Source organism: Mustelus asterias, chromosome 19 (assembly GCF_964213995.1).
Source record: "Mustelus asterias chromosome 19, sMusAst1.hap1.1, whole genome shotgun sequence".
Lineage (NCBI taxonomy): Eukaryota > Metazoa > Chordata > Chondrichthyes > Carcharhiniformes > Triakidae > Mustelus > Mustelus asterias.
Window position 1 is genome coordinate 62,304,478 of NC_135819.1, and position 17,447 is coordinate 62,321,924.

At 45.0% G+C, this 17,447-nt stretch overlaps 1 protein-coding gene across 2 annotated transcripts in view; it reads left to right on the plus strand.

Moving 5' to 3' along the window:
• LOC144508014 (src substrate cortactin-like) overlaps window positions 1-17,447 on the plus strand; it is a 57,892-nt gene that overhangs the window by 5,598 nt on the left and 34,847 nt on the right. For both annotated transcript variants that reach the window (XM_078235717.1, XM_078235718.1), the window contains exons 2-3: window positions 9,148-9,233; window positions 14,637-14,710. In XM_078235717.1, the coding sequence (XP_078091843.1) occupies window positions 9,150-9,233; window positions 14,637-14,710 (158 nt within the window). In that variant the 5' untranslated portion in view covers window positions 9,148-9,149. The remainder of the gene's footprint in view (window positions 1-9,147; window positions 9,234-14,636; window positions 14,711-17,447) is intronic.

Sequence of the window (17,447 nt, forward strand, 5' to 3'; positions counted from 1 at the left end):
TGCAGAGCTGGGCTGAGAGGTGGCAAATGGAGTTTAATGCGGAAAAGTGTGAGGTGATTCACTTTGGAAGGAGTAACAGGAATACAGAGTACTGGGCTAATGGTAAGATACTTGGTAGTGTGGATGAACAGAGAGATCTCGGTGTCCATGTGCATAGATCCCTGAAAGTTGGCACCCAGGTTGATAGGGTTGTTAAGAAGGCGTACGGAGTGTTAGCTTTTATTGGTAGAGGGATTGAGTTTCGGAGCCAGGAGGTCATGTTGTAGCTGTACAAAACTCTGGTGCGGCCGCACTTGGAGTATTGTGTACAGTTCTGGTCATCTCATTATAGGAAGGATGTGGAAGCATTGGAAAGGGTGCAGAGGAGATTTACTAGGATGTTGCCTGGTATGGTGGGAAGGTCTTATGAGGAAAGGCTGAGGGACTTGAGGTTGTTTTCGTTAGAGAGAAGAAGGTTAAGAGGTGACTTAATAGAGGCATATAAGATGATCAGAGGATTAGATAGGGTGGACAGTGAGAGCCTTTTTTTGTGGATGGTGATGGCTAGCATGAGGGGACATAGCTTTAAATTGAGGGGTGATAGATATAGCTCAGATGTCAGAGGTAGGTTCTTTACTCAGAGAGTAGTGAGGGCGTGGAATGCCCTGCCTGCAGCAGTAGTGGACCCGTCAACATTAAGGGCATTTAAATGGTCATTGGATAAACATATGGATGATATTGGAATAGTGTAGGTTAGATGGGCTTGAGATTGGTTTCACTGGTCAGCGCAACATCGAGGGCCGAAGGGCCTGTACTGCGCTGTAATGTTCTATGTTCAATCTGAAATGCACTTTATCAACACCCTGACCTGACAGCACCCATGGGTGCATCTTCTACCATACAGACTGGAACAGTTCAAGTTAGTGGCTCACTACCACTTTCTTAAGGGCAGTTAGGACTGAGCAATAAATGTTGATTTTTGACAGCGATGCCCACCTCCTGTGAGAATTAATGAACAATTCAATGAATATATTGTTCCTCTTTGTGTGATAATCTGCTCCCATTTGGTGTAACATTAAAGAGTAAAAGGCCCTCTGATCCTGTCAGTTTAGGAAGCCATTGTTAAATGCTTATGAAAACGTACAATGTGTAAACTAAACAAGCCAATTAATAAAACAGGTGACAGAGTGTTTCTCACTGAGACAATGAATTAGAAAGACTGCCTCTGTTATACCTGGCCAGCAGGGAGGGGTTTGCTAAATGACCTTGAATCACAAGCCCTGCAGTTGAATAATGTTTAGTTTTTTAAAGTTCTATTTCTGTGGGTGGGGAAGCGTGGGGGTGGGGAGGAAGAGAGGTACTGATTCTGGTCGCTCCAGAATGTTCTCTGAAAGGTCAGAGTTCAGTTTGGTGTTTAGCAATGAGTCAGGCCCGGAAACTTCAGCAATTCATTTCAGTTTTGCGCAGTGATTAAGGTGAAGAAAGGAATTCTGATCGAGACAGGAGCTGAGAGCGCAGGTAAATACACTGAATAAACCACAAATCAGGAAGCATAATCTCACTGAGCAAAAACAAGAAAGGAGAGGCCTGCGTTGAAGAACACCAGGATCTAGCAGTTAGTTGTTCACAGAAGGAAAGGTGGAGGGAGTTCAGTGTATTGAGGTGCTGTGATGGAGGAGTCACATTTCTGTGGGAGGCTGTTGGCAAGTTGTGCCGCATGGCCTTCCTCATTGGATTGCATTGCGACAGCGAGATGGTGCAATGAATCTTGCCCTGAATGATGATGATGCGGGAGATGGGCTTACAGTGTGAGAGGAACAGAAAGCGGGGAGCGAGTGACAGCCACTGACCGTATTGATATTAACTGAAGGACAACAGGAAAACTGATGAAAGGTAGACAGAGGCTGAAAAAGAGAAAGGATCATTCACAAGTAAGATTCGGGTCACTCACTGTGTAACTGTACAGAGTCACTGTTTATTCAGAGTGAGAGTCACTCACTGTGTAACTGTACAGAGTCACTGTTTATTCAGAGTGAGAGTCACTCACTGTGTAACTGTACAGAGTCACTGTTTATTCAGGGTGAGAGTCACTCACTGTGTAACTGTACAGAGTCACTGTTTATTCAGAGTGAGAGTCACTCACTGTGTAACTGTACAGAGTCACTGTTTATTCAGGGTGAGAGTCACTCACTGTGTAACTGTACAGAGTCACTGTTTATTCAGAGTGAGAGTCACTCACTGTGTAACTGTACAGAGTCACTGTTTATTCAGGGTGAGAGTCACTCACTGTGTAACTGTACAGAGTCACTGTTTATTCAGGGTGAGAGTCACTCACTGTGTAACTGTACAGAGTCACTGTTTATTCAGAGTGAGAGTCACTCTGTGTAACTGTACAGAGTCACTGTTTATTCAGAGTGAGAGTCACTCTGTGTAACTGTACAGAGTAACTGTTTATTCAGAGTGAGAGTCACTCACTGTGTAACTGTACAGAGTCACTGTTTATTCAGGGTGAGAGTCACTCACTGTGTAACTGTACAGAGTCACTGTTTATTCAGGGTGAGAGTCACTCACTGTGTAACTGTACAGAGTCACTGTTTATTCAGAGTGAGAGTCACTCACTGTGTAACTGTACAGAGTCACTGTTTATTCAGGGTGAGAGTCACTCACTGTGTAACTGTACAGAGTCACTGTTTATTCAGGGTGAGAGTCACTCACTGTGTAACTGTACAGAGTCACTGTTTATTCAGAGTGAGAGTCACTCACTGTGTAACTGTACAGAGTCACTGTTTATTCAGGGTGAGAGTCACTCACTGTGTAACTGTACAGAGTCACTGTTTATTCAGGGTGAGAGTCACTCACTGTGTAACTGTACAGAGTCACTGTTTATTCAGAGTGAGAGTCACTCTGTGTAACTGTACAGAGTCACTGTTTATTCAGAGTGAGAGTCACTCTGTGTAACTGTACAGAGTAACTGTTTATTCAGAGTGAGAGTCACTCACTGTGTAACTGTACAGAGTAACTGTTTATTCAGGGTGAGAGTCACTCTGTGTAACTGTACAGAGTCACTGTTTATTCAGGGTGAGAGTCACTCTGTGTAACTGTACAGAGTAACTGTTTATTCAGAGCGAGAGTCACTCACTGTGTAACTGTACAGAGTAACTGTTTATTCAGAATGAGAGTCACTCACTGTGTAACTGTACAGAGTCACTGTTTATTCAGGGTGAGAGTCACTCACTGTGTAACTGTACAGAGTCACTGTTTATTCAGAGTGAGAGTCACTCTGTGTAACTGTACAGAGTCACTGTTTATTCAGGGTGAGAGTCACTCTGTGTAACTGTACAGAGTAACTGTTTATTCAGAGTGAGAGTCACTCACTGTGTAACTGTACAGAGTAACTGTTTATTCAGAGTGAGAGTCACTCTGTGTAACTGTACAGAGTCACTGTTTATTCAGGGTGAGAGTCACTCTGTGTAACTGTACAGAGTAACTGTTTATTCAGAGTGAGAGTCACTCACTGTGTAACTGTACAGAGTCACTGTTTATTCAGAGTGAGAGTCACTCACTGTGTAACTGTACAGAGTCACTGTTTATTCAGAGTGAGAGTCACTCACTGTGTAACTGTACAGAGTCACTGTTTATTCAGAATGAGAGTCACTCACTGTGTAACTGTACAGAGTCACTGTTTATTCAGAGTGAGAGTCACTCACTGTGTAACTGTACAGAGTAACTGTTTATTCAGAGTGAGAGTCACTCACTGTGTAACTGTACAGAGTCACTGTTTATTCAGAGTGAGAGTCACTCACTGTGTAACTGTACAGAGTCACTGTTTATTCAGAATGAGAGTCACTCACTGTGTAACTGTACAGAGTCACTGTTTATTCAGAGTGAGAGTCACTCACTGTGTAACTGTACAGAGTCACTGTTTATTCAGAGTGAGAGTCACTCACTGTGTAACTGTACAGAGTAACTGTTTATTCAGAGTGAGAGTCACTCACTGTGTAACTGTACAGAGTAACTGTTTATTCAGAGTGAGAGTCACTCTGTGTAACTGTACAGAGTCACTGTTTATTCAGGGTGAGAGTCACTCTGTGTAACTGTACAGAGTAACTGTTTATTCAGAGTGAGAGTCACTCACTGTGTAACTGTACAGAGTCACTGTTTATTCAGAGTGAGAGTCACTCACTGTGTAACTGTACAGAGTCACTGTTTATTCAGAGTGAGAGTCACTCACTGTGTAACTGTACAGAGTCACTGTTTATTCAGAATGAGAGTCACTCACTGTGTAACTGTACAGAGTCACTGTTTATTCAGAGTGAGAGTCACTCACTGTGTAACTGTACAGAGTAACTGTTTATTCAGAGTGAGAGTCACTCACTGTGTAACTGTACAGAGTCACTGTTTATTCAGAGTGAGAGTCACTCACTGTGTAACTGTACAGAGTCACTGTTTATTCAGAATGAGAGTCACTCACTGTGTAACTGTACAGAGTCACTGTTTATTCAGAGTGAGAGTCACTCACTGTGTAACTGTACAGAGTCACTGTTTATTCAGAGTGAGAGTCACTCACTGTGTAACTGTACAGAGTCACTGTATTCAGAGTGAGAGTCACTCACTGTGTAACTGTACAGAGTCAGTGTTTATTCAGAGTGAGAGTCACTCACTGTGTAACTGTACAGAGTCACTGTTTATTCAGAATGAGAGTCACTCACTGTGTAACTGTACAGAGTCACTGTTTATTCAGAGCGAGAGTCACTCACTGTGTAACTGTACAGAGTCACTGTTTATTCAGAGCGAGAGTCACTCACTGTGTAACTGTACAGAGTCACTGTTTATTCAGTGTGAGAGTCACTCACTGTGTAACTGTACAGAGTCACTGTATTCAGAGTGAGAGTCACTCACTGTGTAACTGTACAGAGTCAGTGTTTATTCAGAGTGAGAGTCACTCACTGTGTAACTGTACAGAGTCACTGTTTATTCAGAATGAGAGTCACTCACTGTGTAACTGTACAGAGTCACTGTTTATTCAGAGCGAGAGTCACTCACTGTGTAACTGTACAGAGTCACTGTTTATTCAGAGCGAGAGTCACTCACTGTGTAACTGTACAGAGTCACTGTTTATTCAGAGTGAGAGTCACTCACTGTGTAACTGTACAGAGTCACTGTATTCAGAGTGAGAGTCACTCACTGTGTAACTGTACAGAGTCACTGTATTCAGAGTGAGAGTCACTCACTGTGTAACTGTACAGAGTCAGTGTTTATTCAGGGTGAGAGTCACTCACTGTGTAACTGTACAGAGTCAGTGTTTATTCAGGGTGAGAGTCACTCACTGTGTAACTGGACAGACTTGTGCTTCCAAATAAACCTGTTGGACTTTAACCTGGTGTTATGAGACTTCTAACTGTACAGAGCCACTGTTTATTCAGGGTAAGAGTCACTCACTGTGTAAAATCCAAACTGTGTAAAATCACATCAGCTGGTTTTAGAGGAAGATACTTCAGCTTTTCTTGGTATGTAGTCTCAGATACAGCAGCAGCAGTATCAATCTCCATCCTAATAGTTTGTCCACTTAACTTTGAAATCACCCAGAATCTACATGATCCTCCTGTGTGGGAAGACGTTCAGTCGGAACTCTTCATCATATTTCTGGACATTCTCTTCTTCACAATCATAATTCTTTCCTTCCATGTTGTAAATTCTTTTTGTAGAATGCAATTTGTCCAGTAACTTCATTGCAGTGTTAATGTAAGCCTACTTGTGACACTAATAAAAATAATAAATCTTCTTCTGAATATTCTTCTCAAGAGAAACTGGACTCCCCGACAAGTTTTGCAATGTGACACATTTTGCTACAACTCTTGCATTGACTATCCTTGCTCCAGCATTCACTCACTGAAAGGTCCCTTTTGGCACATCCGTGACATGCTTGTTGCTGCTTTGACTTCATATGGGCAGTTCCCAACTTGTGGATCTTCACTTCTGCACCAAGCCTCTTTAGCAGTCAGTTCCATCAACACTGCAATTTCTACGGCTGTCTTTAAAGTCAATGCATGTTTGGTAAGCAGTCTTCTTTGGATAGCCTCGTTTTGGAGACCACAAACTCAACAACCTTGAAGAATATCCTATAATGACTCACCAAACTCACAACGTTGTACAAGCCTTTTTTAGGTTTGCCACAAACTTGGCAATGCTTTCGCCTTCCACTTGATTTCTTCGGTTGAATCTGAACCATTCCACGATGATCAGTAGCTTTGAAGACTAATGCTCTTCAAGGACCTTTGGCAAGTCTTCGTATGTCTTGGTTCCTGGCTTTGTTGGATGACATAGTAAGAAGTTTAACAACACCAAGTTAAAGTCCAACAGGTTTATTTGGTAGCAAAAGCCACACATGCTTTCAGAGCCTTAAGCCCCTTCTTCAGGTGAGTGGGAATTCTGTTCACAAACAGGGCATATAAAGACACAAACTCAATTTACAGAATAATGTTTGGAATGCGAATACTTACAGCTAATCAAGTCTTTAAGATACAAGACAGGCTAAAGAGATGTGTATTGTCTCCATCAGGACAGCCAGTGAGACTCTGCAGGTCCAGGCAAGCCGTGGGGATGACAGATAGTGTGACATGAACCCAATATCCCGGTTGAGGCTGTCCTCATGTGTGCGGAACTTGGCTATCAGTTTCTGTTCAGCGACTCTGCGCCGTCGTGTGTCGTGAAGGCCGCCTTGGAGAACGCTTACCTGAATATCAGAGGCCGAATGCCCGTGACCGCTGAAGTGCTCCCCAACAGGAAGAGAACAGTCTTGCCTGGTGATTGTCGAGCGGTGTTCATTCATCCATTGTCGCAGCGTCTGCATGGTTTCCCCAATGTACCATGCCTCGGGACATTCTTTCCTGCAGCGTATCAGGTAGACAATGTTGGCTGAGTTGCAAGAGTATGTACCGTGTACCTGGTGGATGGTGTTCTCATGTGAGATGATGGCATCTGTGTCGATGATCCGGCACGTCTTGCAGAGGTTGCTGTGGCTGGGTTGTGTGGTGTCGTGGTCACTGTTCTGAAGGCTGGGTAGTTTGCTGTGGACAATGGTCTGTTTGAGGTTGTGCGGTTGTTTGAAGGCAAGAAGTGGAGGTGTGGGGATGGCCTTGGCGAGATGTTCGTCTTCATCAATGACATGTTGAAGACTCCGGAGGAGATGCCGTAGCTTCTCCGCTCTGGGAAAGTACTGGATGACGAAGGGTACTCTGTCCACCGTGTCCCGTGTTTGTCTTCTGAGGAGGTCGGTGTGGTTTTTCGCTGTGGCACGTCGGTACTGCCGATCGATGAGTCGAGCGCCATATCCTGTTCTTATTGTTGGATGAACCAAGCGCTGGAGCAAATTGAGGATATTACTTCCTATTGTACTGAGAAAAGCTGGTACGGGTAACTTGTTTGCAATTTTATTCGCTTCTTTAAAATGCCCTGCATCGGAACTCCATGATTCATTTTCTTAATTGAAAGGCCCCATCGATCTTAATTGACCCATCATTTCTCTTGTAGGCACGAGCGACTCGAGACTGCTCAGCATATTTCCCAGTACTCCCCTTTTTACCCTGGAGACCTTTGACTTGATGCATTTCTTTTCTTCAAATGGCCCCAGCTGTACAGTAGAGCATCCACTCTTTTCAAATATGCCGCATTCTACCTGGAGTCTCACCCTTCCCTGATTTTAAAAAAAACCCTCTTTTAAAACCACACAGAGCGTCTTTTCTTTCCTGACTCTTCCTTTACTGCAACTTCAATCGTGAATCCTGTTGTTGATTTTTTCCGGCCTTCTAATATTTAAACTGTGAGGAGACGCACAATTCTTTTCTCCTACTTCTGAGTTTTCTTGATACTTTTGACTAAACAAAATTCCAACTCATTGCCAATTTTCCTTCTGTAATGTCCTAACTATGTGTGGGGCTGTGGGTTTTAAGCAAAAACTTTGGTTTCCACACTTACATTCAAACTAAGAAGAACAAGATGTATTGAAAGCTGTGTTCTCTGCACTGTACAGAGTACAAACTGAAAATAAAAGCAGAAGCCTGTGCAGCACCCTAATGATATCATCATAAAATCATGTGATCAACTCTTAAAGCAATCATGCAACCCTTTTAAATATGTAACAGTCACTTGCTATGTAACTATACAGAGTCACTGTTTATTCAGAGTGAGGGTCACTCACTGTGTAACTGTACAGAGTCACTGTTCATTCAGAGTGAGAGTCACTCACTGTGTAACTATACAGAGTCACTGTTTATTCAGAGTGAGGGTCACTCACTGTGTAACTGTACAGAGTCACTGTTCATTCAGAGTGAGAGTCACTCACTGTGTAACTGTACAGAGTCACTGTTTATTCAGAGTGAGAGTCACTCACTGTGTAACTGTACAGAGTCACTGTTTATTCAGGGTGAGAGTCACTCACTGTGTAACTACAGTGTTATCGTTTATTCAGGGTGAGAGTCACTCAGTGTTACTGTACAGAGTCAGTGTATAATTAGGATAAGTGTAATTTGCTGTGTAACTATGCAACTGCGAGTTGTTCAAAAGGCAATTTGTGAGGAGAGGAGTGTTTACTTGGTGACGTAGAATCCACCAAGATTGAATTGCTGTCGTAAGGAGATAAAGGTTGTATTTTTAGAAACGTGGTTCATGGTGCCATTCCTCTAGCTTTTGGATGGAAAAAATATACTCCAGGTGATTAGGGTGATGATGCTTTCTTGTATCTTGGGTAAAGATTCCTTAAACTGAGGCATTCAGTTTTACACTCAAAGGTAGGTGGGCTATTTGATGACAGATTAATTTTAATATTGCTATAAAAGGAAGGCTATGGAGTTTGAACTCTGATGCAACTATATAATAGGCCATCTGAATGCAAAGGTAATGATGGAACTGTGTTTGATTACTGTGTGTTCACTGATAACACCCAGCCATAAGACTGCCTACAATCAAATATTGGGTAGAACTTGAGTGTATATCCTTGTAAGTGGAACATTTGTGTCCTGTATCATCTAGAAGGTATTCATAATCATTTATACAGACCCTTACTACGGTCACATAAATGGGTGATGTGGAGTCCTTGATTGGGCAGAATGTACCAGGACGATGGGTTGTTGCTGTTTTGTTTATTCAAACATCTTCTTTTTGAATCTCAAGAGATGTGGAAATCTGCAGTGGGCCACAATGTCAAGGTGGAAGTGGAGCAGGATGGAGACGATTGGGAAACAGATCCTGACTTTGTTGTGAGTAATTCTTTTTTGTGTCTGATGAGGTCTAGAATATTCCCTGAATGGAGATTCCTGGGCTGGCTTTATCCTTCACCCTACGTGTTTCTGGGTTTCAAGTTCTGCCACTGAATCCTCCAGGTCCAGTGAATTTGGTCTGGGATAGTCCCAAACTGGTTTCAGTCTGTGAATTATACAACACTGAGATACAATGATTCTGTCTTTTTCTGCATGTCAGCAGCCGGGTTTCATGTCAGCAGCCGGTATCATTCTCTATATTGAGCTTTCCCTCGTGATTCAGTTGATTTATCCAGTCAGAAGCTGAGTTATGCTGGCATGGAGGATCCCACATTGAATCATTGGCAAATCATTGCTGAGTTGGTTCTTCTTCTGAAGTTGATGCCTTCAGTCTTCTGCATTGAAGAAAACTCTGACTCCTCATCGCTCTCCCTGCCGGGGGTTGTGGATATAGATCGGAGTAAGGACAGGAGTGGGCGTGGCTTTGTCTGGAATAATTTGCCTGCACTGAATGCTTTGGCTCATAAAGTGAAAAAAGGCCATTGCAGCAAGGCACTGGATAACAGTGGACATCTGGAGAGCTGCACCCTCCCAGCAAGGAGCCAGTGCCTTCGGTACAAGTGCTTGGTCCTCTGCTCTTTGTGATTTTTATTAATGACTTAGAGGAGGGGGCTGAAGGGTGGATCAGTAAATTTGCTGATGACACCAAGATTGGTGGAGTAGTGGATAAGGTGGAGGGCTGTTGTTGGCTGCAAAGAGACATAGATAGGATGCAAAGCTGGGCTGAAAAATGGCAAATGGAGTTTAACCCTGATAAATGTGAGGTGATTCATTTTGGTAGGACTAATTTAAATGTGGATTACAGGGTCAAAGGTAGGGTTCTGAAGACTGTGGAGGAACAGAGAGATCTTGGGGTCCATATCCACAGATCTCTAAAGGTTGCCACTCAAGTGGATAGAGCTGTGAAGAAGGCCTATAGTGTGTTAGCTTTTATTAACAGGGGGTTGGAGTTTAAGAGCCGTGGGGTTATGCTGCAACTGTACAGGACCTTGGTGAGACCACATTTGGAATATTGTGTGCAGTTCTGGTCACCTCACTATAAGAAGGATGTGGAAGCGCTGGAAAGAGTGCAGAGGAGATTTACCAGGATGCTGCCTGGTTTGGAGGGTAGGTCTTATGAGGAAAGGTTGAGGGAGCTAGGGCTGTTCTCTCTGGAGCGGAGGAGGCTGAGGGGAGACTTAATAGAGGTTTATAAAATGATGACGGGGATAGATAGAGTGAACGTTCAAAGACTATTTCCTCGGGTGGATGGAGCTATTACAAGGGGGCATAACTATAGGGTTCATGGTGGGAGATATAGGAAGGATATCAGAGGTAGGTTCTTTACGCAGAGAGTGGTTGGGGTGTGGAATGAACTGCCTGCAGTGATAGTGGAGTCAGACACTTTAGGAACATTTAAGCGGTTATTGGATAGGCACATGGAGCACACCAGGATGTTAGGGAGTGGGATAGCTTGATCTTGGTTTCAGATAAAGCTCAGCACAACATCGTGGGCCGAAGGGCCTGTTCTGTGCTGTACTGTTCTATGATCTATGTACAGGGCAGCTGGTAAACTTCAAGGAGTGAATTGGAAATATAAAACTTTCCAATGATAATGCCTGTTCACAGGCAAAGATGATTGGTAAAGGGTTTTTTAAATGCATTCATGGATGGTCATTTAGCGACCAAATTCTTTTCCTTCTACGACGGTCACTTTTGTCATGCCTGTGTGTTTACTCATGGGTTGAGCTTGCATATGTGGACAGGTTAAAGAGGCCTCCTGTTCTGGATATAACTGAGTAGTTTGTTAAACCACGTCAGCGGGCAGTTAGAAGTCAACTTCATTCGCATAGGCCTTTTTTATTTGTTTGTGGGATGTGGGCATTGCTGGCAAGGCCAGTATTTGTTGCCCATCCTTGAGAAGGTGATGGTGAACCATTGAACTGCTGCAGTCTACGAAGACCCACAATGTGGGGGGGAGTTCTAGGATTTTTCCCCAGTGACAGTGATGGATGATACAGTTACAACTCAGGATGGTGTATGGCTTGGAGGGGAACTTGCAGATGGTGTTGTTCCCATGTGTCTGCTATTGTTCTTTTAGGTGGTGGTGGTCGCAGGTTTAGAAGGTGCTGTCGAAGGAGCTGGTGAGTTGCTGCAGTGCAGCTTGTAGACGGAACACACGGCTGCCACTGTGCACTGGTGATGGAGGGAGTGAATGTTTAAGGTGGTGGATGGGCTGCCAATCAAGTGAGTGCTTTGTCCTGTGTGGTGGCAAGGTTTTGGGGTGTTTTTAGAGCTGCAGTCATCCAGGAAGGTGTGGAGTATTCCATCACACTCCTGACTTGTGCCCTATAGATAGTTCACAGGCTTTAGGAGTCAGAAGGTGACTTAGTTGTCACAGAAGTATTAGCCTCTGACCTATTGACAATATTAATATGGCTGTTGCATTAAATTTCTGATCAGTGGTAACCCCCAGAATATTGATGCTTGGAGATTTCGGGATGGTATTGCTGTTAATTATTGGCTTCTCTGCTATTGGAGCTGGTCAGTGCCTGGCATGTGTGTGAAGCAAATGTTACTGACCGCTCATCAAGCCAAACCTGAATGTTGTCCAGGTCTTGCTGATATGGTATGAACTGTTTTAGGAATTGCGAACAGTGCCAAACATCCCCACTTCTGATCTCATGATGGAGGGAAGGTCACTGATGAAGCAGTGGATGGTTGGGTCTAGGACACTACACTGAGGGACTCCTGCAGCGATATCCTGGAGCTGAGATGACTGACCTCCAACAATCACATTCCTTTGTGCCAGTTATGGCTCCAACCAATGGAGAGGTTTCCCCTGATTCCCACTGACTCCAGTTTTGCCAGGGCTGCTTGCTGTCATACAAGTCAAACACTGCCTTGATGTCACTCTCGCCTCACCACTGGCATTCAGCTCTTTTGTCCATATTTGGACCAAGGCTGTAGTGAGGTCAGGAACCAAGTATTCCTGGTAGGACCTGTACCAAGCATCAGTGAGCAGTTGTTGATGAATAAGTGCTGCTTGATATCATTGTTAATGACTCCCTCCATCACTTTGCTGATTATTGAGAGGACACTGGGTGGAAACTGGCCAGATTGGATTTGTCCTGCTTTCCGTGGACTGGACATACTTCAGCAGTTTTCCACATTGTTGGGTTGATATCAGTAGTGTAGCTACACTGGAAGAGCTTGGCCAAGGGTGTAACTAATTCTGGAGCACAAGTCTTCAGCACTGCATCCGGGATTGTTGTCTGGACTCAGAGGCTTTGCTGTAACCAGTGCGTTCAGCAGTTTCTTGATATCACGTGGAGTCAATCAAATCGGCTGAAGTCACTGGGGTCACGTATAAGCTCAGATCAGCTAAGGATGACAAGTTTCCTTCTCTGAGGATATTGTTGAATCAGTTTGGGTAATAATAATAATTAACAGACACTCACTTTTACTGATTTTAATTCCAAATTCTCAAATAGCCCACTGGGATTTGAACTGACTGATTGGATTATTAGCAGCCTAACATCGCCAACACGTTACCATAGCAGGCTTTTACCTGCAGCCTGCATGGCAGTTCTATTAATAACCTTGAGTGGAATATTTTTGAGATCAATGACTTAAAGAGCAAATATAAAGAATTTAACACCAACATACAACACAGGCAACAAGGCTGATCTTAAAATACGGATCATCAGGCCGAGAAACAGGAAGTGTGGTCAACTTGCACTTCCTTTCCACCCAGTGTTACTGTTCTGCATCAGTTTGTCTTGCTCCGCGACCGCGCTCTCCCTGCTTCTGTTTGACTAAACCATGACACCAGCAGACTGGACTGAGGCCAATCACTTTAGCTCATATCTATCCCCTCCCTGTTCTCCTCCTCTGCCCTGTTTCCTCCCTGCTCTCTCCCCCTGCTGCCAACCCTGTCATTTTCTTCCTTTCTCCTCCCTTACCCTCCTCCCCACCTCTCTCCACCCTCTCCTCTCTTCCTCCTGCATCTCACCCCTTCCCCTCTTCCTCTTTCCCTTGCTGTCCCATCCCCCCTCCTTTCTGTTCCCCCTTCTCCTCTGCCCCCTCCTCGCTTCCCTTCCACCTTCCCCTCTCCCCACTTCCCCTCTATCCCCCTTTCTCTCCCCACTCCTTTCTCTCATCCCTCTCTCCCCCTCTCTACTCCTCCTCCCCCCCTCTCACTCCACCACTCTGTCTGTTTTTGCTCTCTTTCTTTCCCCCCTCCTCGCTGACTGCTGTACGACTCAGAGCTTTTTTGTTCCTGTGCTATCTCTGGGGATGGAGGATTCATTCATTCTCTGAATGTAGAAGAACTTCTGGATATTGGTCCCCTAAGTTTACTTGTTGTCAGTTTAAACCCTTGTCCCCTGTGCAACCACAGTTTAAAGTAGGATTTCAGACTTACCATTCCTAAAATAATCTTATAAACTTCGATAAGATCACCTCTCTGCTTCCCTTCCTGGTTGAGAAGCCCAGGTGGCTCCAGTATTTTCTGCTAACCTCTGACCTCTATGCCCCCTGACACCTCTCTCTGCGCCGTCTCAAACAACCGAAACTCTGTCTGCTTTTCTGGGTGGCAGAACTGAGCGCAATAATCCACAGCCCTGGAGACTGTGACATTTATTTCCTCTACGTGTATTCTGCTGATTTGTATAACGCATATCTGTTGTAGGAAATAGAATTGTCAACAGGAAAAACTTTTCTGAGCTTTGGAATAAATATACTTCCCTGGGACAGTGTAAAGGGAGTTTAATTCGATATCTAACCTACACTGGGAGTGTTTTTGTAAAGGGAGCTTTATTCAGGTGACCTAACATCTGTACTTTAGAGGATTGTCCTGTATCTGAGATGCCTTTGTTCCTGTAATTCAGATACTTACATTATGTGCACGAGCAGTACACACTCTTCCCGTTGAGCCCTCATTCACCACTGACAGCACTCCCCTCCACTCTCCTCCCAGCGCTCACTCTGCACTGCCCCTCCAACCGTGCCGAGCTCCCTCAGTACAGTCCCTCCAACTGTGCAGACCTCCCTCAGTACAGCCCCTCCAACCATGCAGAGCTCCCTCAGTACAGTCCCTCCAACCATGCAGAGCTCCCTCAGTACTGCCCCTCCAACCGTATAGATTACCTCCACCGCCCCCCTCCAATCAATATTCATGTCCCATTAAGTATAAACCCATAATTGTGAATCAGAGCTCTGGTCTCCGGCATGTCTGGCACAGACATGAACCCCAGTGAACCCTGACTCAAACAGGAATGCTGCCCTGAATCAGAAGCTGGCTGAATATTTCCTGCTGATAGCGGGTTAATGATTTACTGATCCAATTTTCTGTTGTTGCAGAATGACATTTCGGAAGAAGAGCAGCGATGGGGAGCAAAGACTATCGAGGGGTCAGGCCGGCCCCAGCACATCAAGTAGGTATTGGGAGCAGCTGCTGACACGGGGTACACCCTGACTATGTGGCTACTGGGAAGTATTGCAGCAGGGAAGATTACACTGGACTTGGTGTTAGTAAGAAGTTTAACAACACCAGGTTAAAGTCCAACAGGTTTATTTGGTAGCAAAAGCCACACAAGCTTTCGGAGCTCTAAGCCCCTTCTTCAGGTGAGTGGGAATTCTGTTCATAAACAAAGCATATAAAGACACAGACTCAATTTACATGAATAATGGTTGGAATGCGAATACTTACAACTAATCAAGTCTTTAAGAAACAAAACAATGTGAGTGGAGAGAGCATCAAGACAGGCTAAAAAGATGTGTATTGTCTCCAGACAAGACAGCCAGTGAAACTCTGCAGGTCCACGCAACTGTGGGAGTTACAAATAGTGTGACATGAACCCAATATCCCGGTTGAGGCCGTCCTCGTGTGTGCGGAACTTGGCTATCAGTTTCTGCTCAGCGACTCTGCGCCGTCGTGTGTCGCGAAGGCCGCCTTGGAGAACGCTTACCCGAATATCAGAGGCCGAATGCCCGTTCTCCAAGGCGGCCTTCGCGATACACGACAGCGCAGAGTCGCTGAGCAGAAACTGATAGCCAAGTTCCGCACACACGAGGACGGCCTCAACCGGGATATTGGGTTCATGTCACACTATTTGTAACTCCCACAGTTGCGTGGACCTGCAGAGTTTCACTGGCTGTCTTGTCTGGAGACAATACACATCTTTTTAGCCTGTCTTGATGCTCTCTCCACTCACATTGTTTTGTTTCTTAAAGACTGGATTAGTTGTAAGTATTCGCATTCCAACCATTATTCATGTAAATTGAGTCTGTGTCTTTATATGCTCTGTTTGTGAACAGAATTCCCACTCACCTGAAGAAGGGGCTTAGAGCTCCGAAAGCTTGTGTGGCTTTTGCTACCAAATAAACCTGTTGGACTTTAACCTGGTGTTGTTAAACTTCTTACTGTGTTTACCCCAGTCCAACGCCGGCATCTCCACATCATGACTACCTTGGTGTTAGTGCCAGGGACTGCCCCTTCCATAGACACTCCATTGTACAAGATAGAGACCTACAGGATAATACCGTTGTGGCAATGAAGGAACTGCAATTTATGTTGAAGTCAGGACTGTCCTTGGGCAGAGGAGAGGGAGGTTCCTTCAAAGTTTAAAACAGAAATACTTGCATTTATTGAGAGCCTTTGATGACCATCAGAAAAAGTGCTTTACAGCCAATGAAATACTTTTGCATTCTGGCCTTGCATCACTGTCTGTGCGGAGTCTGCACATTCTCCCCGTGTCTGCATGGGCTTTCTCAGGGTGCTCCGGTTTCCTCCCACACTCCAAAGATTGATTGGCCATGCTATATTTCCCCTTTGTGTGCAAAGATGCGTAGGTTAGGTGGAGTGGCCATGCTAAATCACCCCTTAGTGTCATGGGGATTAGTAGAGGAAATATGTGGGGTTACGGTGTTAGGGCCTGGATGGGATGCTGTGTTGAAGAGTCAGTGCAGACTCAATGGGCTGAATGGCCTCTTTCTGCACTATAGGGGTTCTATGACACTGAGTGGGATTTTCTGGCCATGTTCACCCCAAAACCCAGAAAATCCTGTCTGAGGTCAACGGATCTTTGCAAGGTCCGCCCCCTGCCTGTTACGGTTCCCGTGGCGGACAGGACGGGAAAACTCTCCCCCTCCCCCCCCCCCGGCCCCCCCCCCGGCCGCCCCCTATGGTTCTACTCATTGTTGTAATGCACGAATGGCTAAGATGTCACAGCAACCTCCGAGATGTGATAATGATCAGCTAATCTGTTTTTGCAATGGTGATTGAGGGAGAAAACGTCCAGGATGGTGGTGAGAATACACCTGCTCATCTTCAAATCTGCGCCATTGGATTCTTTTCATCCCCCCGCCCTCCCCCTGAGCAAGATAGGTTTTCATATCTCGTCCATAAGGCAGTACCTCTGACAGTGCAGCACTCCCTCAGCACTGCACTCAATCGTCAGTCTGGAATTTTATGCTCAAGCCCTGGAGTGAGACTTGAACCCAGAACCATGTGGTTCAGTGGCAAGAGTGCTGCCCACTTTTGCTGGGTTGCTGCACTGCATCTTGTAGATCAGAAACATTGCTGTCGCAGTGCTAGAACAACGGTGTGTATATTGAGTCTAGCACTGATCAGGAAATTGCTTTGCCCTGGATAGTGTTGAGCTTCTTGAGTACTGCTGCAGAACAAGTCTGATAATTGGGGACTTTTTTTTTAAGTGTTGCATTTATCTTCTAGAAGTTTCTGGACTGTCCAGTCCAAAGCAGAATTTAGCAGGACTGGGTGGGCGAGCAAGCAAATTGCAGCCTGTACCTTGCATTCTTGTTCTGCCTGCTGTGTAATCTCTGAGTTTCCTCTTTTTAGCTTATTTCTGTGGTTTCCTTGCTGGGGGTTGGGGGTAGATGGAGAACGAGCTGTCTCTGTGTCGACTGCAGGCGAGGATGTCATCAGCAGCTCTTGCGAGAGGCCGATCACCAAATTAGGGCATTTGAAGAGAGCGCGTCATCAGCTGCACCGAGAAGGGAAACTTCTGGACTCTCTGTTCAGACTGGAGGAGACTGGTGTTGCAGAGCATTTACTGAGCCATCATCTGCTTACTGAAAAGAAACATTGCAGCCACTTCCTGTCACGTTAACGATCCAGTTTTCACAAAATACATTCTTACCCCCTCGGGG